Source organism: Colobus angolensis, unplaced genomic scaffold (assembly GCF_000951035.1).
Source record: "Colobus angolensis palliatus isolate OR3802 unplaced genomic scaffold, Cang.pa_1.0 Scaffold98, whole genome shotgun sequence".
Classification (NCBI taxonomy): domain Eukaryota; kingdom Metazoa; phylum Chordata; class Mammalia; order Primates; family Cercopithecidae; genus Colobus; species Colobus angolensis.
This window is the reverse complement of record NW_012123820.1, coordinates 9,031,674-9,056,037: the sequence shown is the minus strand read 5'-3', so window position 1 is coordinate 9,056,037 and position 24,364 is coordinate 9,031,674. Positions and strand designations below refer to the sequence as shown.

The window sequence follows — 24,364 nt, the reverse complement described above, 5'->3', positions numbered from 1 at the left end:
GGTCTCGATCTCCTGACCTCGTGACCGCCCGCCTCGGCCTCCCAAAGTGCTGGGATTACAGGCACGAGCCACCGCGGCCGGCCCACGCAAGGCATCTTTCTAAGCAGTAGCCTGTATTTCGTGTGGTCGCATGAGCTAAGAATGCGTTTTCACATTTTTGAAAGGGTTATGGGAAAACAAGAAACAAACAAACAATGTATGACAGGGACAGCAAAGCCTTCTAAAATACTTAGTGTTTGTCATTTTACAGAAAAAGTGTGCCGATCCCTATTATAAAGTTTTAGTGTATGTTAATCCATTTAATCCTCACAACCCTACTAATAGTATTATTTTCATTTACTAGACTAAAAAGTTGAGTCACCGAGGGTTTTAAAGCCTTTTTCCAGGTTACCCACCTGATAAATGGAATAAGAATGTTCAAAATCGATCAGTCTTACTCTAAAGACAAATTATCGTGATCCCTGCTCTGGGAACACACAACTTTCTTCTGATCTGTGGCATAGGTATATTTAAGAGGACAATAATATGCTGGTTTGTTGCTTAATATGTGGAGCTGAGTGTGTGTATATAAACACACATGAATAAATATGTATACAAGCACATGTAATTTTCTCTCTAGAAACATGAGTCCTTTTTCCTTACGCATTTAATCAAGATCAAGATATTAATTTCAGATGTGACTTTTGTGATGTATTTTTTTCACATTGAGTTCTGTGTTTATTTATAGTGACCCATGCTACCAAAATTCAGCTCTAGCAGCACTTTTTGCAGTGAACCTCATTTTAATAATTTTCGTAATCTATGCTCATAATGCACACTTGTTTGATTGTAATAAAATACAACATACTTATTTATTACAGCTCACTGGACCCTGTTTGCGCTAGAAAGTAAACATAAAGGCTTGTTTCTGTCTTCAGGAATAAGCCTGTAATTTCTTCCTAAATGCCAAACCGTTGGGTAACGGTTGGGGAGAGGGCTCCAGTACTTCTTTCTGTAACTTCCATGGTGGGAGTCAAGGGTAATTATTTCCCGAATTTAATGACACCACCAGGAAAAACGAAACAGAAGGCAGTAGGAGAGAGTGCAGGGGGAAAATGTCCTCAACGTGTAGCAGAGATTCTAACTGCCTCAGTGATGACAAAAAGGAAGACTGAGATTGTGTCCTGTTCAGTGAGACAAGTAGAAAGTTTCCTCGACTGCTGGACTCCACATGAATCCCACAGCTGAAAGGAAATCATGGCTCTATATTTTCTAGTTGATGTTTTTGGAGGTTTGTACTGGAACTCCCACAGCAGTCAATATGCAAACAATGAAACCTGGTGGCCTCACCGTCTGACTCAACCACACAGCTTTTAGAGCCTCGGCCACTAAAATATTTGACCTGAAACTTTGCTTTTCTATAAAACTTAAAGGAAAATAAGTTTAGTATTAAGGAAAATTTCAGGGATAATGCCACAATAATCAAATTAATTTCTTAGACTACTTCAACAGGTTTGATGTCTTTAAAGAACAATTAAATATGTATTTCAAAATTGAGCAGATAAAAAGGGGAAGGGGGACATTACACATGTAATTTTTATCTGAGTGAAACAAGGTATCAAGCATCGTATGTCCTAATGAAGATATTTTTAATTGCTTATTTTGCTTTCCATATGTGTTACACATTCCTTTTCTTTTTTTCTTTCTTTCTTTCTTTCTTTTGTTTGTTTGTTTGTTTGTTTGAAATGGAGTCTCGCTCTGTCACCCAGGCTGGAGTGCAGTGGTGCAATCTCTGTTCAGTGCAACCTCCACCTCCCAGGTTCAAGAGATTCTCCTGCCTCAGCCTCCTGAGTAGCTGGAATTGCAGGCCCAGGCCACTACGCTGAGCTAATTTTTTTGTATTTTTAGTAGAGACAGGGTTTCACCATGTTGGCCAAGCTGTTCTTAAACTCCTGACCTCAGGTGATCTTCCCACTTCAGCCTCCCAAAGTGCTGGGATTAGAGATGATTACACATTCCTTACTCTCTGAGGCATGCAGGTAGAATTGTTGCATATTCAAAATGTTTGAGTGAAAGAAGAAGTTCTGCAGATTTGACATGTTTTTCTACATGTAGGCAAAGGTCAATATTTGGATTAATTCGTCTAAAGACGTTTGTAGCTGCAGCTTTTACTTAACAGATAGACAAATAACATTGAATAGGAAAAGTTCATAGATTAAATATTGGTTGAAAAAAATGGGGGATGGCTAGTGTTTGTATCTCATAAAAATGGTAATGCAACAATTAGCAGGGTCATATTATAAAGCACAGACTTTAGCTTAATGGATCTAAGGATAAGCATTTATCAGCAAGGAAAGATTTAGCATAAAACGACATGTAAATGAATTGATGACTGATCATAAATTAATTTTAGTGCTGAAGATGTAATAGAGACACAGCAAGATGCCACTTTATCATGGTATTTTACTGCTCAGTAACATTCGAGCAACAACTTAATGTCCTATGTGCAGGACTACTTTAACAGCTTGAATACATTTGAGATTTTTTTGTGTCCTTTCTGAAATTCAAATCAGGGAAATTTGGAACGATTGAAAATGTAAACACAAATAAATTTGGCTATCTGACGTAAATTCATTTTTCATTAAACGTTTAAATATGTATTGATTATGTTTGGGGTTAAAACATGTCAAATTGGTATGGAGTGCTTATAATTTGTAAGAAGCCTCTAGCCGAATTGGTTTCACCTGGTGTTCATTTTAATTTTCATGTTTATACTTACGTTTATGAAAGAAAAATCAGTTATCACAAAAGTGACTTACTTTTAAATTTGCGAATTCGTATTTTTATTTTTGTTCATTCATTATCTTTTACTTCTCTCTCTCTCTCCTTTTTTAGATGGGTAATTGTTTACCTAGATCTTCAGCTCATTGTTCATGTTTAAATCTCAATATTTTTCCTTTTTTTAGAAAGGCCACTAAGAGGTAAACTCAGTGGATGTTCAATATATTTTAGCCATTTTACAGAAGGAATTTTAATATTTTATATACTACTTGATTTATGGAATGTGGCCAAATGTCTTTTAAAAATATTCACCATAGATATGCCCATTCCATACATCTTAACCAAACTGTAGAGGAAGGGATGTCGAAGAGACCAGACAGAGAAGTGGAGAGATGAAAAGAAGGAGAGAGAAAATTTCTTTCTATGTTCCTTGCCCTCCATTTTGAAGGCAAACACAACTACACTAACGTGAGACACTTCCGTCTCTTCGCATTGGGTCATGAGATTTCCTGTTGCCTGATATGGCCAAGTATCTGTGGCCACATATCTTGAATTCTAAAGTCATCTCTCTTGTCTCTTTGCTCTTACAAGAAGTACAAAAGAAAGAATAGCTGATGTTGTTTCTGTATTTACCAATACTCACTTGAAGCCCTGTCTTCCATGTTACTCTCTCTTCCCAGAGGGAGACAAAAAGCATCAGGGAAAACTTGTTGAATAATTGGGAGTTTTAAGGACGTACAAGGAGCACTAAAGGCTGGGAGAGAGGCAGAGCAAAGACACAAAGGCAGGAAGTAGTCCCTTTGTTCAGAGTATCACAAGTGTGTGTGTGGAAATGCTCCGATGAAGGACTGGCAAGTTACCGCAGGGAGATAAATGGGATTATTTGAGGCAGAAAGTTAGGCTGATTGTCTGCTCGGAGGTCTCACAGGATATAATTTCTTCAGTGCTACTGCTGTAGTGCAGGATTGACTGATTTCACCTCTCAATAGCTGCACCACAATCAGTTTTATAGGTTCAGAGACCAAATGTGTCACTCTGCTAGATCCTCAGGCTGGAATTACACAGCAAGCAGACATAGACATGAAACCAAAGAAACTCAACTATTTTTAGGCTGGTTATGGTGGAAGAATAAAAATTTTAGAAAACAAATCACTGGGCCAAGTGCCTTAAGATGGATAAACATGGATGGAAAAGTTACACTCCAAAGAAAGTAAGCTGCCACTTAATGTAAATTTTTTATCTTAATTTAAAAGATATTGCTAAATATCAATATTTAAGTGTATCAAAGCATAACCAATACACACATGTATATATCACATATATGTATACTATTTATATAGTATCATCATATTCCTTATTTAATAAACTTTCTAAGAGTTCCTATGAGAAAGTTCTTTCTATTGCTAAGAAGTTACACATCAAATAATGTCATACACAGAATTATAGAATAATGAAAAAGTTGAATGCATTTAATTCCATATGCCTACTGTTTATTGGATTTCTAATGTAAAATGTCCCTGAAAAATATGAAAATAGATATGAAATAGTTCCTAACCTCCAGAATTCCGTTGTCTAGGAGAGGAATCACATGTGCAGCCGACCGTAATATATAGATAGAACTGATATGCGAGTTTATGTGTAGTGTTTGGAAACCAAAGGAGGTAGAGAGATGGATTCTCCCTATAATAAGATAGAATTAAGGTGATAACAGAAATGGCATTTAATTTAGACTTTAAAGTTTTCAGTGGTTAATAGCGTTCGTGGCAATATCTCTGTCTAAAGAATGAAAGATGATATTATGTAAATGAGCAAGGAGACACACAGGCTGTAAGAGAATGAATGAGGACTAATACACAGCAGGTACACTAGTCTGGTTTCACACTACTATAAAGATATTACCGGAGACTGGGTAATTTATAAACAAAAGAGGTTCAACTGACTCCCAGTTCCGCATGGCTGGAGAGGCCTCAGGAAACTTACAATCATGGCAGAAGACAAAGGGGCACGTCTTACATGGTAGCAGGAGAGAGAGAGAGCGAGCGAGCAGGGGAAATGCCAGACACTTACCGAACCAGTTCTCATGAGAACAGCCTGAGGGAAACCGCCCCCATGATCCACTCGCCCCCACAAAGGCCCCCCCTTGACACATGGGGGTGACAACTGGAGATGAAATGTGGGTGTGGATGCAGAGCCACATCGTATCAGCAGGCTAGGCTAGATACTGAAGAGTTGCAGATACTTAATTGGCAGTTTGGACATGGCATTGGCTAGCTGGGTGAGGCTTTAAACAGAGGAACACACGTATGTGTAGGTGCTTCACAAAGATAGTGCAGAAAGCAATGAGGAAGACAGAAGAGATTCGAATGAAAGTAGGTAGGAGGAGTTTAGGACTGAAATAAGATGAAGATTAAAGAGATGTTTATTTGTAATTTTACAGTAAGAGCAGGCATTTAGAAAACAGAAAAGAGCACAGGGAAGGGACTGGGAGTGAGCTTTCAGATGTTTTTAAACTATCCTCAGTTCCAGAGTTTCATATTCTTTTGTGACCCCCTCACTGAATTTCTTTGGTTTTTTTTCTTATCTAGTACAGCATTACATTGCAAAGCCTACTGCATCATTTCTTCTTTCATTTTGGATTGTTGGTCCTTGACTTGTGGTTATTAACCCAGAAATGATTCTCTCAGAAGAGGCTCAGTTGCTGGTGTTATCTCAGCTTCCTGGCAGTGGCCTGTGTCAAGGGAATTTGTTTGAAAAGTAAAAAGTGTATCTCTGTGCTTTTGGCAACCAGAATCAAAACTCTATCTTTCTTTGCTACACTTAACACCCTTTTAACTTCTCAGATCATTCTAACCAGTTCAGCTTCTGTTTTCTTGGTATTGAAAGTGCATGAATCCGTGTCATTGTATCCTGGCCCCTTGACTAAAATTACAAATACTGCATCAGGGCAACACTCCTAACTATTCTGTAGTTGCTTAAATATTAGAGAAAAAATAAATAAACGGTCTATAGCATTTGACTTTCATCTCTTTTATGTAAATATGTATTTGATTTATTTAGAAATCTTAAATTAGTTTCCTACAAATACTTTTTGCCCATCTTCTAACAAAAATAGGATGAGCAATACTTGGTAGTTTATTGTGTCATGAATTAATGGTATACCAACATGAATAAATCTTGTAATATTAATTTTATTAAGTAGATTATGTTCTGTTTGTTTTTGTCTAAGAAAATATATAAAATTATAAATGACTTGCTAGAAAATCAAGAAAAAATGTTTCTGAGTATCTTCACAACTTACAGCTCTTTAAACATAAAATTAAATTTATTTTCCTCTATTCCCATGTTGCATTTTGCAGAAAAGAATCATATTAATGCCGATGATAGTCCTTATAAATGTTACTTTTTAACATAAATCTTAGTACTAAAGAGAAAACTGGAGTTCTTAAATAACTTAAAAGGCAAAGTAAGCAAAAAGGGCATTTAAATTAATAGAACTTCTTTAAAATATATTTTTCTTATGTTCTAAGTTTATTTGCTTTGATATTGTTTATATGTTTTTTGTTTGTGAATTTTTGTTGTTATTTGTAATTAAGTTTATATTTTAAAATCTTGAAATAATTTTTGCCTGTTATGATATAGTGTAGTTTCTATGCAGATTATCTTTGGAGTCTGCATTAAATTCAAAATATATTCACACTATTTCTTCAACTGAGTCTGTGATGAGTTTAAGAACACTAAGTTTGTTTTACTGAAAGTGTTCATTTCTGAATTATAGTAGCTTAAAATATACATCACAACCCTCTTTTGGAAAATGATTGTGTAATACTTTAAACAATGTAAGAGTTGAACAGAACAGCACATGCTTTGCTGATTGTTGCAAACAGATACAGGTTTTAAATGAGCTTCTTTCTACTGCACAAAAAATGTTTAAAATGTACATGATACTTGCGTTTGGCTAAAGAAATCATGATTAAACTTCAAGGAAGAAGCGAGGACAGCCTACTTGCTCATTAGTATAGTGTGTACAGCAGATGAGATTTTCAATATCTGCAACTCACTAGACCACTACATTTGTTTTTAGGTTCAATGGTAAATGGATGGGGCTCTGCATCTGATGAGGATCGTAACTTTTCTAGTCATAGATCTAGTGTAGGTAGCTCCTCCGATGGCTCTATCTTTGCCAGCGGCAGTTTTGCACAAGCACTGGTGGCAGCAGCAGATAAAGCTGGTTTTAGGCTGGATGGAACCAGCCTTACAAGAACAGGTTGGTAGACTCCAAGTCAACACTCTTTGCATGAGAGAATCTTGTCCTTGGACACTGACCTCTTTTCTCCTGTTCTTTCCCCTCAGTGAGTCTGACTGTAGGGCTTTCTTTAATGTGCATGAACACAATTTGGATGCTCCATTACCAAAACTCTCTTCTGATGCTAGTTTTGCAGAGCCAAGAAAAGACTCCTCCTCACCACTTTCTATCTCTGATTTTCCTTTCTCTTCACGGCTTTGCTGATTAATTGGAATATGCTTCCTTTTTATATTACGGCAAAGCAGCAACTAAGATTGCCATTAAATTTTCAATAACTCACACTTGCAAAATCCTCACACAATTAATAATGTACCCAGTGATTAAATTTACTCAGCTTTTATCTCCATTACTTTCCTTTGCCTCATCTCTTTCTGCAAATGCATTTTCTGGGAAGGTTTCCTTAGCATGGGGTAAATGGGTCTAAGGCTGTTGATCTTACCAGTTCAAATAGCTTATGGTCTTATTAATCGTTTGGCTAGTAAGATTTTAATACAATAATTTATTATTTGTCTTAAAGGATGCTAATTAAAGATACACCCACTGCATTTGCAAGTTGAATAAAATAATGACTACATGTGTATTTCTCTTTAGGGTAATTTAATTTTGATTTCTGAGAGTGATAAGTAATCATATAAAAGAACAATTTTATAATTTTTCGAGTGCTGCTCATTCCACAAAAAAGAATGTGGGATTAATAATAGATCAGTAATTTGTAAACATTTGAAACAAAGTAACTTAGGCATGATGCGTGCTTTTATATTTGTATGTATAATTCTTAACTATACATATAAGAATATTCTAATATATGAATTAAAGTGAACTTACTTGCAAAACAAACTAATAAAACATTAAGTACGTTTGCAAAATCTTAACTGTTATCAAATAGTAAAGAAAAATGATTTTTACCCTTCTCTAAACTCTCAGGTTATAAAAATGAGTCTTGGAAGTTTTCTTGGAATTATACCACCAATATTTCTTTTGAACATACATTAGCTATCTTTAAATGAAATAAAAAATATCTTCTAAGCATTGCAGAGGTTTATTTTTCAAATAGCATCCAAACTAAAATATGTTGTAATAGAACTGTTATTTGAATTGTCTTGCATTGTAAGGAATAAGTCCGAAACTTTATGTTGCTTGAGTGCTTTTTGTGGCATTAGCTGTAAACAGAGCAGTGAGAACGTGCAAGGAAACTAATACATTAGAAAGCATAAGTGCATTTCTTGCATGTATGCTAATAGCTAATAAAGCATTAAGTAATATCCTGTCACATCGACTTGAGAAAACGTAACTACATACAATAATGTTGTATGAAATGAAAACATACACAGGAGAATAAATACATGCACATAAACCAGGCCTCTGTTACTATAATAAACATGGTATTAAAATCGTAAGGTGTTGAAAATTTATTAGCTAACCTTTTCCCAGAATATATTTCCCTGTACTCCTACTCTAAACCACAAGAAAAGGACACAGCACATGTCACTTTTCAATGAGAACTTGGAGCCTGCTCAGATACAATAATATTCACCAGAAAATACCTATTGCACGCTGAATATACAAGGTGATTTTAACCTGCTGTCCTCTACACAGATGTTATTGAGTTTATGCCAAAAGAGATAGAAGTCATCGTGTGTGTGCATAAGTGGTAAGGTCAATTTAATATATGTGTCTGAGCAGACCTTTCATGTAAAATTTCAGATGTGATTACCATATGGCATTTTTCTGTGTTCAGAGAGATTTTGTAAGTTTCCAAGGATGAAATTTTATTAAACAAATAAAACAGTATATACTTCATAGATAGCTTCTTTAATTTGAAGAACTAAAACCTGCATGAATTTGCATACATCTTTGAAAATATCACTAATATTGTCAAGGTTAAATAAAAGTATAATCATGCAATATTGAGTTTTGGATTGGTGGATCTGTTTTATGTTCATTTGTTTGATTTTTGGGGAGGGTCATTGGGGGTGTTGTTAGCTTATTAAAAATTGAACAAAATACGTGCACCTAAGAATGTAGAAAATATATTTTTCTACAGAGATGCACCAATACTTGCTATCTTCAAATGTTATCTCTAGGTAGATTTACAGGTTAGTCAGAGAGCAGAAATACAGGACAGAATCAGTAGGCTATAATGACATTCTCTAGAACCCATTCCCTTTATTTTCATTTTAGGAAAAGCCTTTACCTCCTCTCAAAGACCTCGACCTACCAGCCCATTTTCTACTGACAGTAACACCAGTGCAGCCATGAGTCAAAGTCAGAGGCCTCGGCCCACTAAAAAACACAAGGGAGGGCGGATGGACCAGCAACCAGCATTGCCTCATCGAAGGGAAGGAATGACGGATGGTAGGTTTCTTTCCTTCACCCTTGTTTTCTCACTGAAGAGACATGCTCCATGCAGTCATTTACTTAGATTAATGTAGTCATGGTAGCTTAGCCATTGCCTCATTACATCACAAGACAAACCTCGCAGTATGGTCTTGTTTAAATAAAACACCATTTTTAAAAACAATCTAGAATTATTTCTATGTTATTAAGCCTCAAGAAATACATGCCATACAATTTTTTGAGGTTGATTTTTTTTTTTTTTTTTTTTTTGCCATTCTGGCATCTTTCATAAATGCTTTTCAGTGAGCATTTTACTTTAGGAGTAGGAAAGAAAACATAAGCTGCATGTGCACTTATATTGTCAGAACTTTTATAATATTAAATTACAATATCTTAGCTGGTGTTTCACTTTTGGAAAAAAAGACTTTTTGAAATGCTATAGTAATTTTTTAGTCACAAATTTCAGAGCCAAAATCAGGCTACAGGTCATGTAGTTGAAGAGTGACTTAGTCTGTCTGGGCTGCTATGAAAACGCAGAGTCCTGCATTGTACGACCATGTTTTGGTCGATGACCGACTGCATGTGAGACAGCGGCGCCGTAAGGTTAAAATGCTGTCTTTATGCTCTACCTCTTTTGTTTAAATACACAAATACAACACCACTGTGTTATAACTGCCTGTAGCGTTCAGTACAGAAATATGCTGCACAGATTTTTACCCCAGATCAATGGTATGTAGTCAGCTATACCGTCTAGGTTTGTGTAAATACACTGCATGACACTTGCAGAACAACGAAATCACCTAACACCACATCTCTCAGAACTTATCTGCATCGTTAGGCAACACGTGACTGTACCGTAAGCCGGCAGATTCCGAAAAACAGAAATTTTCTGCACAAATCTGGAGTGTGCAAAATCCAAGATCAAGGCGCTGGCAGATTTGGTGTCTGGTGAGGACCCACGTTCCGCTTCATCGAGGGCGCCTTTTCATTGTGTGCTCACATAGCAGAAGGGACAAGGTTCCCTCTGGGGTGTGTCTTTTTTGGGGCGCTCATCCCTTCAGGAGGACCCCCCCTCTTTAACTAATCACCTGCCAAAGGCCCCGCCTCCCAGTGCCATCACATTGGGGATTAGGGTTTTAACGTATGAATTTTGGGGGTACACAAACACCAGGACTCTAGCAGAGGGTCAGCAAACTTCTTCTATTAAAGTCTAGATAATAGATATTTTTGGCTTTTGGGACATACGGTCTCTGTCACAACTACTCAACACTGCCACTGTTGCATGACTACAGCTATAAAAAAAGTAGAATAGGCCAGGCATGGTGGTTCACGCCTGTAATCCCAGCACTTTAGGAGGCTAAGGCGGGCAGATCACAAGGTCAGAAGATCAAGACCTTCCTGGTCAACGTGGTGAAACCTCCTCTCTACTAAAAGTACAAAAATTAGCTGGGCGTGGTGGCGCATGCCGGTAATCCCAGCTACTCGGGAGGCTGAGGCAGGAGAATTGCTTGAACCAGGGAGTCAGAGGTTGCAGTGAGTTGAGATCATGCCACTGCACTCCAGCCTGGGCAACAGAGCAAGACTCCTTCTAAAAAAGAAAAGAAAAGTAGAATAATGGATATAACTGACTTCCAACAAAACATCATTCACAAAATGGGCAGTGGCTGGATTTGGCCCATGGTCCATAGTTTGCTGATCTAGCTCAATCTTTTTATTTATATATAGCATCCAATATTTGAATATTTGCTTAAACACTGTTAGTTTCAAGAAACACAATGTTACTGGAAGATATCCATGTTCGATAATGAGTATTTCATTAGCTTTACAGAATATAGTCTATTTCCCATATTTTAAATTTAGTGCTTATATCTTTTAAACAATGAATTAAAATATATATACTGAAGTTATAGTCTAAGGATATGTAACACATACTTAAAGTGTCTACCACAATGTCAGATTGAAAGGTAAATTTCTTTTTCCTTTTTAGCACTATACCCTATAAGCGCACAAACATTATCCTAACATAGTTCAATTAAACACCAAAAGGATAAACTTTTAAAAACTGCACAATAGAATCATCTGGGAAGCTCTAAAATATATCCTAGATACTCAGATTTAATTATTCTGGGGTGAAACCCAGTTACAGGTAATGTTAAAGCTCCACAAGAGAACCTGTCTCGGAGAAGCTAGTCCTGAGCACACTTACACTTACCATTACAGGACAGAATGGAGCTTACTTGAAAAAGAAGAAAAGCATTTGTGTTTTATTCGTTTGGGGAAGGGAGTATCCAATCCTGCAGCCCTATTTGTGCTTTCTTTTGTCATCTTACAAAGGTAAGAGGACTTAAAAAGCCAAATAGATTTGTTCTACATGCTTTCCGGTTTACTTATCTTTCCTGCTTCCTTTGTTTTCAATGGAATATGAAGGTTAGGGTACAATGGAGATTTTTGAGTCTCCGTAAATGGGTATCCTGTGGTGAGTAAAAATGTTCACCACTGCCTTTCTGCCTTAGATGTTCCGAAGATTAGCTGAGCACTTAAAACTGTTTGTAGCGTTGATCTAATTCTTCGTAAATAAAAAAGGACTACTTTCACTGAATTGCTAGTTATAAATCTAATAGTTGATAATTTTGTATTTTTTTTTCTGTTGTGAATATTGTGGAAAGAGAAAAATGTCTAGGTATAGAATTTTCTGTGGTTTTTCAGAAATGTTTGAAGATATTATTCAGAATATGTGGAAGATAGAAAATATAAATCAACAAAATAGAGATTTTTTTTTCCTGAAACACTTTTATTGCAAGCTTTTTAAGAATGTTTCCTTAAAGCAAGCTGCCTCCTAGTTTAAAGTATGATCAATGTATTGCTTGTTTTTCTAAAAAATAAATAAGTTTCTAAATTTTCAAATTTGCCAGCATCTCAAAAAGGGGTTATGGATAATGTGTTATTAGAAAATGATACATTTTAGAAGTAGCGATATAGCAAAGGAAATTTCAGCCCACATATCTTCCCAAGTGCGTAATCCAAAGCCATTTTAATTATGATATGGTGCAAAGACATTTATTTTGGATGGTGCTTTACAGGTTATCCTTAAGAACACTGTTATTTTGCAGCAAATGCATGTGTCATAGCATTTATATGGTATGGATCTACGTGTCAGAAATAATTTCATAACGTTTTATATAAAAATCAAGTTGTTCTTTTTGGGAAGGCTGATGCCTAGCAGCACTGAGTGTACAGACATTTTACAATAAGCCTTTTGCATTATAGATTTTACAATAGTGTCTGCTGTCTTCTAAGCAGTAATGTAAAGATGTAGGCCTTTTCAGCACCGGGAACCATCATTTTCTAGATCAGACCTTTATGGTTTCTGAGGGGAAGACAGAACATGAGTGGTTGTTGGGAGGTTGTAATGGCAAGTGGCATCACTTCTCCTGTTTCATTGGCAACACTCTGCCACGTGGTGTCAAACTAACTACTGGGGTAAGAAAGCAGCCTTCCCTGTGTCCCATAAGAAAGATTATTAACGGCGGGAAATGTCAGTCTGCATCCCAAAGACTGAAAAATCCCACACACATCTTAAAGGGTGTTCTTTTCCCTTTTGTAAGTTTCTCCAAAGCAGGCATTGCTGAGTCCAAATCTTGTATTCCATTTGTCTTATAAATCAAAGAATACCCTTGGAAGCCAATATATTGACCAATGCTAAAAAAGGAAGATAGATCTGTTTACCCATCAACCTGTTTTTCCTAGATAATTTGTTTCCAGCCTATTCTCCCTTTCACCTAGCATTTTCCCAGCGTATTCTCCCTTTCACCTAGCTTTTTTTTTTTTTGGAGAGGGAGTTTTGCTCCTGTCATCCAGGCTCTAGTGTAATGGTGCGATCTCAGCTCACTGCAACTTCCACCTTCTGGGTTCAAGCGATTCTCCTGCCTCAGCCTCCTGAGTAGCCGGGATTTACAGGCATGCACCACCACAACCAGCAAATTTTGAATTTTTGGTAGAGACAGGGTTTTACCATGTTGGCCAGGCTAGTCTCGAACTTCTGACCTCAGGCTATCTGCCCACCTCCACCTCCCAAAGTGCCGGGATTATAGGCATGAGCCACCATGCCCGGCCCCTTTCCCCTAGTTCTTAATGTCCTGTTCAGAGAAGGGGCCCTTTCTCATCTCTGCCGCATACTAGCTTTGGCCTTTGAGCAAATTTACTTACTAGCGTTGGCCTTTGAGCAAATAAATTTACATATTTATTATTCACTGAAATACTTATTAAGCATATAACATATAATAGACAATGGGAGCCAAACAGACAAAAATCTCCTGCCTTTTTATATTTCAGTTAGGGAAGATAGATGAAGACCAACCTAAGTACATACACAAACATGTAAGTAAGATGGTGATAAATGTTATGGGGTAAAAACAAAGGGAAGGGAGTTGAGAAGTATAGGTGTAGGGAGGAAGTATTTTTAAGTAGAGTAATTGGGGAAGGCCTCACCAAGAAGGCAGCATTTGAGAAAAGACTGGAATAACATAAGCGAAAGAGTAATGCTGATATCTGAGGAAAGGTTATTCCAGGAAATGAGAATAGCAAGTGAAAGCCTGAGACTTATTTGATAAAAAGGGAAGGGAATGATATGACTGGAGCAGAGAGAGAAACAAGATAGAATACGAAGTCAGGCAAGCAAACAAGGACTAGTGTTTGTCAGACCTTTAAGCTACCATAATGACATTAGCTCTTACTTTGAATGGTAAACCACTGGATGGGGTGTGTATATATGTGCATGTGTGCATGCATGTGTGTGTGTTTAAGGCAGGGAAGTGACACGATCTTATTTGTTTATTTTTTAAAAAGTAATTCTAGCTGCTGTGTTGAGATATACTAAACGAGACAAAGTGGAGATTGTGGAAGCTACCTAGAGAAGAGATTATGGTGGTTCATGCCAAAGGAGAATCAATGGCAATGTTAAGAAAGGCTGGATTTTGGAGGTAGAGCTAACGGGAGTTGCTATGAAATAAACATAGGCCATAAAGAAAGGAAACCACATTACTCTGAAATGTTGGCTAACTTGTAGAATGTAACTGTGACCAGTTGAGAGAAGAAACACTGCAGAGGAAGCATATTTTATATAGGATGATCTGGAGCTGAGTTTTGATACATGAAATTTGAGAAGCTTTCTAAACACCTAAGTGGAACTGTCCAGTGTAGACCTGGTTATATGAGTCTGGAGTGTGTAGGAGGAAAGATCCAAGCTGGAGATTTTTAATTTCTTTTTGCCTTCATTTTCTTATCTAAAAATGGAAGGTAATAATGTCACCTACCTCATTGGACTGTTGTGTGACGGAAAAGAGCTAATCCTCCGTAGACCAGTAAGAGGCTCTTTAGTGATTGATTTGGTTGAAATGAATCAACATAGAAATGAGTAATAAATTTAATTTAAGTAAATGTATTTGATTACATATTTTTATTTTTCAAAAACCCATTCTTAATCCCATTTGTTTTTCCAATTAGTTTATTTCAATGTGCATGTAATGTCCTTTCTTCTTAAAATATACAAACTCCAAGGATATTTCTTATGAAGCTATATAATTTTTGGTTAAATTAAATAATAATCAGAATTTTAGCTGGCATAAGCAGATGCTGTTTTGGCCATTTTAAAAATGAAGCTGCTCTGATGGAGAATAAAAATCAATGACAAGATAAGTTATTTTGGAAGCAAATACAATAACTTCTGCTCACTGGCAGTCTAAGTTCAATAAATCAAATGAAATAATTTGCATTTATAATAACATATAGTGAAGGAAGTCAGTACTATCGAATATGAAGGAAACACCAAACTCATTGGATTATCCAACAAACAGATATCTCAATATTGGATTATTTCTTCATTTTGGAAAAATATTCCAAATGCAACTTTATCCTCCCAACCAGAGACCCTGTTCCCTTCAGTTATTAGCAATTCATAATTTAACATGAGGACACACGTAAGAACTGGCAATGCTGCTCCATCTTAGGAACTCAGAGGAGATGCTCCAGAGACCAACATTATCAGTTCAATGGAGAATAGTATCATTTTGCTCATAAAAGAGAGTATAAAGGTTCTTGAAGTCTTTGAAAGGAATGGCTTAGCTGACTGTTAAGGAAGCTATCTTTTGTCTACAAGAAATTTATACGTTTTCCTTCTAAATTTCACAAACAGAATGTTATTAGAAACAACAGAACACATTTACAAAAATGGCATCAGAAATAATTGACTACGTTATGTACAATATCCTCTATTAATGAAATAAATATGTATTTTATATGATATTTGGTCTTTATGAAAAAATAATTACCAGTATTCTAAGGATGAACAAAGAAGTTTACAATAACATGCAAGAAAAATGAGAAGAAAATGATCCAAATTGATGTTCAGAAGATTTCAAAATCTTCAGCAAAGTAATTTCAGGACTAATACATACTTAAAAGTGAAAGAAAGGACTATGATTTCACAATCGAAGACATACAAAATATACAGCTATTATGATCTGAAGAGTTAATAAAAGAGAGATGAAAAGGGAGTTGATATTGGAACCTTAAATTTTTTCCTATCTGATATTTACTTTAAAGAGCTTTTCTGAAAAATTATCTCTTCTACTCTATCTCAAATTTCTGTGATGCATTGTCTTCTCTAGCACCATAAAACACATTCAATCTTTACTCTGAACATTGGTTATTACTTATTAAAATTAATACATTGGAAGATTATAATATATTAGTTGTAACTCATTAGCTAACTCATGAAACGAACAGGCAGAACTGGTTGTCAAGCAGAATGTTAATTGCATTTAATAAATGTTAGCTTAATGTTGTTAAATGTGCCACATACATGGGTAAAGGCAGTCATAGCGTTCTGAATTTCCGAGGGGGACATTCCCTTTGGAGACCTTTTGTTCTTGGGGCCTTGTGTTAGCACAGCTTCTGGAATTTCTAGTGATCTTATTTTGTGTCATGGTATTTCTTGGGGAAGGAGGGTTGGACAGTGGATTGAACATAAACAGTGAACTGCCCTTTACACCTTGCATGATAGCCTCAATATGCAACTGAAAACACTTTCCACACTTAACTGTGAACAACACTAGTTCTTTTACACCTTGCATGATAGCCTCAATATGCAACTGAAAACACTTTCCACACTTAACTGTGAACAACACTAGTCAACTTTGTTTCAATGATGTGATGGCCAAAAGACAGCAGAGAGAGCAATAATATGAGCTTTGGAAATAAACAATCGACTTTTATTTTCCCCACATTTCTTTTGTATGGGTAATACCTGTATGAGGGCAAAGATTTTCTTCAACTTGAACTAAAACCTGTATTTTTCATTCAATTTTAGTCCATTCTAAACATTATTCAAAATTTTTAGATCTTCCACCACCACCAGATCCCCCGCCAGGTCAGGGTTTAAGGCAGCAAATAGGCTCGAGCCAGCAGGCTGGTAACCTGGAAAACTCGACAGAGAGAAAAGGAAGCTCTCTGGAGAGACAACATGCATCCAACTTAGAAGACACAAAGAGCTCACTGGATCGTCCAGCTAGAACCTCCCCAGAGTGGCAGCGACAAACCCAGGAATGGATAAGCTGCACGGAACGACAAGAAGATACACGGAAAGCCCCCCACAAACCAGGGGTCGCGTCAGGTGTGTGTTCCGCACGGTCCCAAGAAAGTGTGGACTGTTACCATTTCCTTTCCTACCAGGTGTTCTAGAAACGGCAGCTGTTTAAGGGCATCCGGAAACCATTTGCCTTCGATCAGTGATGGAATTTGGAATTCCTTAGCAGAGTTTACCAGTACATGCCTTAAGGCTGATTCCAACGGGCAACGTTCCTCAGTCAACCTCTCCACAGGGTCTTTGGTCTCAAGAGACTCGCAAGCTTCATCTAAACTGCTCAGTAGGAAATTTTATTTTTTGGCCTATTAATGTTTATACTGAGTACTTTAAAGATCGCTAAATTTAATCGTTTGTGTCAGTTTAATCTCTGCCTTCAGCAAGTTTGTTCATTTTGACTGAAGTAACCAGTCATTCGAAAGGAGAACTCACATCGAATAGGTGAATTCATTAAAAGCACAACGTTGCAGGAAAATGCCCAGTCACAGACCCTCACGTTAGAGAAGGTTATACTGGGCGTGCACTTTCTCCAACAACATGTTAATCAGTTGATTGATTTAGTTGATTGTTAATGTGTCTATGGGAAGTGCTTTTTTATAAATCAAGCTTCCTGGAAATGTCACAGAAATAAATTTCATTGTTTGTAGTTAGATTTTTGGGGAGGGCAGGGGGTCATGGGAGGTGGGGAGCCTGTTTTATAAATGTATTTTCTGAGACATCTCTTCTCATGTCAGGATTCATTGAGTATTGAAACACACACATACACATACACACAATCTTTGAAAAAATATATTTTCACTTATTCATTTGGACTTAAAGTGTTCTAGATAGGCCTCTCTCCATGCATTTTCCATAACTCCATTTTGACACAACTCGATATTCAAGTTTTTGGAAAATGTCATTGGTGCAAGGGCCAGTAGATGACAATTTTAATATCTAGGTTTAGTGAAACATTTAGAAAGTTTACACCATTCAGGCTGTGAGAGAAAAATCATGTGGTTCTTGTCATTAAAGACTATGTAAGGGGAGAAATAGTCAATTCAGTTGGCATTAATCATAGAATAATAGCCCATACATAGAAAGAAAGTGAAAAGCAGAGGGGATAGGGTGTGGAGTGGGAGCAGTGAGAATAAAGAGGGAAAGATAAAACAATTTTTGAGCTATTAAGTGATTATTTGTAACATATCTCATGAGTTATTTGTAGAGAGACAATCTGTAAAAAAAAAAAAATTAGCATATTATTGATTTAAATGTGTGAGTTTCTCTTTTTCTTTTAAGGAAATACATAGTCCTTTAAATATTGTATTTCTGTCTCAAAAAGCAACATAAATTTTAAAAGCTTATTTAATTAACTAATATATAGTTCTTTATTTAAATCAATTGAGAAAATGTTGCCATAATTTCAGCTGAAACAAAAACCAAGTTTCTTTAATCTTAATGGGAAAATTAAATTGGAGCCTCATTGAACTTTAGAAATTATTCTCAGATATGTTTTTGTTAAACAAACTGTAGTTCATTGTATTCAGCCCTCTTTTATAATGAATTTAAATTTTGCAAATAATATATAACATTGTGTATTTATCCCAAGATCTCTTTTCATTTAATTCTGCTTCAGTTCCTATTGTAGGAAATGTTGCTTGCACATAGAAATTTCTTTAATATCCGGTCCTGATTAAACTTCATAATTTTAATTTTACTAAAGAATGAAATGGTAAAGCAGGCCATTCACAGTGTAATATTTAAGAGGTTAGTTTGCCTCCACGTTGCTGTTCAACTTAGCCCTTGGGGTTTTTCTCTTTTTCAGAGGAGGCCTTGGTGCCCTACAGCAAGCCCAGTTTCCCATCTCCAGGTGGCCACAGCTCGTCAGGCACAGCTTCCTCTAAGGGATCCACTGGACCTCGGAAAGCCGAGGTGCTGAGAGCAGGCCACCAGCGCAATGCCAGCGACCTTCTTGACATAGGATACATGGGCTCCAACAGTCAAGGACAGTTTACAGGTGAATTATGTAAGTGCTGTAGGTCATTTAAAAGGCTATTGTGATTCAGAAAGAACCTGGAGTTGATGACATGGCCATATTAAACAAATTTCAGGTTAATAGAAAACTTGCTCTGCTACGAAAACAATCAATTGCAATTCTCAGCAAATTTGGTCATAACTTAGGCCATCGCTGTATTTATTGCTGTCTGTTTTTATAAATGTTTCTGCTATTTCAAGTTTGATTTATGCCATAAAAATTGTTTTAAGTTAGTCAATTAGTCTTAATACTTGTAAGTGAAATATAGTGTATTTGTCATTTTCTTTTGCCTTTTTAACTGAACACAATAAAGAAAGGGAGACACTGGCCTTTTCGTAGTTTTAAAGAAACTCCTAAGGAATTCTTCGTTTTCAAGTTGCTCTTTATTTATTTTTTAAATTTGGGTAGCCACCCTTGAAGAGTTGATCTTTGATTATTAATTAATTTGTAATATTTTGACTACAACATTTTATAAATAAATTTCCATTTATGAATGAAAACTGGCACAGTTAGTATAATTAATTTTCTAAACGTAAAATACTAGGTAATAGGGAAAGTTAAGAATGTCACAGCAAAAAATGTTGAGCTCCTTGTGTTAATTTCCTCAGGAAAGTTACCAATACAGCTTTTCATTATCAGAAATATATTTGCTGGACATTTTTAACTGCCTCTTTGAATTCTGTTTAAAAGCATTGCTGAGAAAACAGCCCTGTTTCTAATATTCTCAACCACTTAACTGGTTATTGGACATGAAAAAGTAATCTGTCTTCCTAATCTATTTCCTCATCAGAAAAATAGCATTACCATTATCTTCATGTCACAGATTGTTTGGAAGATTCCATGAGATAATGAAAAGAGAAATAATTTCAAAACTGTAAATTTCTTTATTGATCTCAGTTGTCATTGTTGTTGGCTATTGCCAATCTATGATTAAGATTTGTTTATAATTTTAATTTGATTCATAACTACTTGAATTTTTCTTTACCTTTTTTTTTGAAGCAATGACAGATGCACAAGAGTACCAAAATAGTTCTATTGGGTGTTTAAATTTCCAAATTCTGTAGTGTTTCTTTTCTTTTACTCTTTGATCATCTCCTTCAAGTAAAAGTACTTAAGTTCACAAACTCATCTATCTGAATACCTTATTTTCATTGATTATCTGTTAGCATTGCTTTTTGTTTTGCTGGTCAAAAAAGTAGAATGCTTAATTTACATTTTATTTCTATTTTTTTCTCTCTCTCTTTAGAGTAACTGAGAGGAGACATACAAAGCTGCTCTGAAGGACCATCAGGTCCAAACTCATGGAAGTGATGACACTAAACAGTGCAATGAACAATTTCTTTATTTATGTACTATTAAAAGAACTGTAAATGCAATGTAAAGACACACAGCCACACATATCCCACAGATATTTTAATTGTGTTCTTCTCTTACGTACACCACCCACCTTAACTCTTTCTTGTCAGGAGTATATAAAAAAGAAAGAAAACAAAACTCACCCTACAGGAAGAAAAGGATTTTCCTCTGTATATAATTTCTTTTGTGCATTGCTATGCAAGCTCACTCTTTTTAGCTCTGTTCATATTATTGTCTGTTCTTATTGGTCTGTTGTACTATATGTGAATTAATAGGCTGTGGTGCCATATATTAACTTTTAATTGTGTAACTTTTATGTTTAAATTTTGCACTGCAATTTTATTTGGTGATAAGCACAAGTCTCTACTCCTCGTGACATGAAGAAAAAGACTGAATGTGAAGGGAGTTTCTGTACTGTAAGCTAGATTGGAGAATGATGGTTGTAACAAATCATGTTAGATGGGTTTCAGTTGGGGTGTAGAAATAGGAAGATGCAAAGGAACAATGGTGTTGGCAAAGTCTTCTTTGAATATCAGGGACTGAGTCAATAAAAAAATAGTAGAAAGGTGGCTTTTACTATTGACAAAAGCAGGGGTCAAAAAAAGTAGTTTAAGTCTTAAGACTGAATATGCATTAAAGTATGCAGGTAGCAAAGATGTAATAAACTTGCTTAAAAAAGAAATTAAAGTTTTATTTAGAATCAATTTTGCCTGTCATTGTAATTGACCCATCTGAGAATTACAATAAGCAAGAGGAAATTAAGGTGTTTTGCAAGAGCTGTATTTATATTACAGTTTTTTAAAAACATTTTCTGAATTATCATAATTAAGCTCTCCAACTCATTAAGTCAGAATATAATATGAAGTTCCCCAAGGAAATGAACAAAATGAACTCTAGAATATCTAGCAAATAGTTAAAGAAGCAATTTATTATTAGGGCATACTCGGGCTGTTTCCAAATATAAACTCTATTGCAATATCTTATTTCATCTTTCTAATACATGTACAGTACACACTAGAGGATAGAGCTGCATCACTTAAATTCATGACTTAAAAAATAATACAGTCTATATACAATTTGTGTTTTATTTGATTAAGAAGTGAAGTTTATGCCACCCAATGTATAGCCAAATTGTACGTGCTTAAAAAGCAGTGCTGAGAGTATGTTCAGTTCACAGTAAGTAGATTTATTGGAATAAATATTTTGTGGGACATCCTCAGAAATTGGCTTCCGACTAAAATACGTTTGACCCATTTTGAATAAGGAAATTGAAAAGAAAAGTTTAAAAGGAGAAAAAAAAATGCATGTTTATAAACTTTTTAAATAAAACCAGACCTTGTAAGTGGACATTAATAATTGTCCTGCCTCATTTGTTTTCACGACTTTGACAACAAGAAGTTCCTGGACATTAGTCATGTATGCTCAGAATAAATGTGACTTTGAAATCTATGTTAGCTACTGTACATGTATAGTCAGTCAAGTAGAGGAGGACCTTCCTGAAATTCCCACTTGTGACATTTTCCCATGTGTTTCCTACACAATCTTAAATTTTATTTCTGTCTACACTTTCTCAAATTCTTCCTATGATAAGTTCAGTTGTTGGTGCTCTTCTAAAAATGTTCAATGTCATTAGGATCAGTTCTAAAATATGGGACCCTTCTGAGTGACAATTCGCACTCCATGCATGATTGGCTCAGTAACCAATTTATGTCATGTCGTTATAACAAAGGGATGACATAATTAAACATTTCCGTCTTTTTTATTCCCTGAGACTGCATCAGCACAGGCAAGTATAGAATGTAATGTTCTTCATGGGCCCCACCAGCTTTACGGTACCATGTAATTTATTTCTTCACTGAAGAGAAAAGGAATTCTGAGACACAGTTATTAAACCAATTATCAACTTTCTACCATCAGTGCCTGAATTCTAATGCAGTGTGATTTCTCTGGGACAAAGAGACTGAAGAAGATGAAAAGTTTCTGCCAAGAGTGAATACATACTTATTCACAACTCTAGGATGTGAGGACTTTAAATATCTCTTTGTGCAGTTCCCTGCTTAACCTCTTTCTATTTAAAGGCAAACAGATTTTGAAGAGGTTTTGTGTTCCCTCTTTGTGTTTCTCTATGACCCAGTTGAGTCTAAAACCTTAGTTCATTACATATAGAACACATAGCCTTTGATCCCTGGTAACTGGCAGGTGTAGACGATTAATAAACCAAGGCTGCAAAGTGAAGGATGCATATGCAGATAACTTTTGGAATAACGTGGGCATAGCATCATACCTTCCTGATTGTCCTCAGCATATAAAAATTAACTGTTACAGTTAAAATTCTGTCAGTGCAGACCTTGTGGTTACTTGGAATGTTCTTTTAGACTAGTCCATGTTGCCTATTACACCTAGTTTTAAACACATTGGGCAGTCACATTATGCGCTCAAAATATCACCCTCAGGTAGATCGAGGGCAAGAGAAAATGCTGTAGCTATACAAAGGAATTCAGAAACATTATTAGAAATCAAAAGCCTTTGTCAACTTGCTACATGTAAAAAGCTACTAATCAGTGTAGCTACTAATCAGATGTCAACAGAAAAACAGAAATACCAATGAGAGCCACAGCAGTTTTTCATCTCATAGCCGATTCGATGAGTGTGATTAGAAATTCACTGAGCTCAGTCTTACAGGTCTGCACAGAGGCCTGCAGAAGGACTGCAGAAGGAAATCTGGGTGGGAGAGAATGGGATCTGATCTTGCACTCATAGGCAATGCTGCTATGTAGTCATGCCCAACACAAGCACAGCTTCATTCGTAACAGGAAAAGTCTTCCTTGGGAAAATAGCTGTATTGGTGCCCAAACTCAGGGATGCCAGTGTATGCAGGTGGAGTCGCCCTACCCCTCTTCCAGACATGTTCTATGAGACTTTTAAAATCAGGTGGGATGGTACAGGGGCATGAAAAGAATTGATTCCTTCACAGGATTTGAATTCAGATCAAGGGAGAATGTAGAAAATTCAAAACCAACATATAAGGTATCACACAACCAAGAAAAGTAAAACCATTGCAAGTTTACTTGCTTTGAGTACGAAACAGATTTAATGGTGTTCTGTGTCATCGTTTACTGCCCTGAGTATTTGAAGATGTTCTCAACAGGATTTGAGTTGCAAGTCTGTCATGTGCATTGATGGGACACCGTCCAATTTCTATTCAATCAATTTATGTAATTGTCCATTGACAATCTAATGATAACAGTACCATCGAACCCTAAACTGTGGTTTATCTTCGCTACTGGGAAGCAAGTGTGCGTCAGTATTAAAGATATGCAGAAACATAATGTTCACTAATTTGTTCATCTGCTTCTGTAGATTGTTTATGAAATTACATGGCAAGAACTGTTGTAAAGCAACATGTCTCTCCACATTATTTTAGCGGTGAAATTACTTTTGTTTTGCTTCTCTATAATGTGTACTTCAAATGAAACACCATACTTTTTTTACAAAACTGATGTTCAATTTACTAATTTTTTAAAAATCTCATAATTTCAAAAGCATTTGTTGTGATTTTAAAGTGTTGCAAGAAAAGGGATTTTGTGGCCGTGGGTAGACTTTTTATACTTTGTTTTATAGATGGATTTTTTTTTTAACTGTAGTTTGTTTCAGTCACCAAGCAGTGTCCAAAATCTTAATGTGTTTCATTTGATGTTGTTAGATCAGAGAAGAAATTGGCATAAAATCGGTTAATAATATTGTCAAAGAATTGTGTATTGTGTACTCACTGGGAAAAAATAAAATATATTCACATTTCAAATTTGTAGAAAAGCCATTTATGTAAAACAAACTTGTTTGTAGACATGCCAAAACAAGACCAGGTAGCCACTTTTAGAACTCTGCATTAATATTTTGTGACTAAATGCATAATCTGTTTCTCACTCAGTTATGGTTTGAAGAGTGACAAATAGGA

At 35.9% G+C, this 24,364-nt stretch overlaps 1 protein-coding gene across 5 annotated transcripts in view; it reads left to right on the top strand.

The window, feature by feature from the left end:
• The window catches only part of ROBO2 (roundabout, axon guidance receptor, homolog 2 (Drosophila)), a 1,384,675-nt gene extending 1,360,874 nt beyond the window's left edge, over positions 1-23,801 (top strand). For 3 of the 5 annotated variants that reach the window (XM_011932803.1, XM_011932804.1, XM_011932802.1), the window contains 3 exons: positions 9,245-9,418; positions 18,844-19,044; positions 20,300-23,801. In XM_011932803.1, coding sequence (XP_011788193.1) covers positions 9,245-9,418; positions 18,844-19,044; positions 20,300-20,301 — 377 coding nt within the window. In that variant the 3' untranslated portion in view covers positions 20,302-23,801. Of the gene's footprint in view, positions 1-6,841; positions 7,025-9,244; positions 9,419-16,796; positions 17,070-18,843; positions 19,045-20,299 lie in introns of all 5 variants that reach the window. The other 2 variants (XM_011932801.1, XM_011932800.1) reach the window with 2 other exon arrangements.
• Positions 23,802-24,364: the final 563 nt, after the last annotated feature.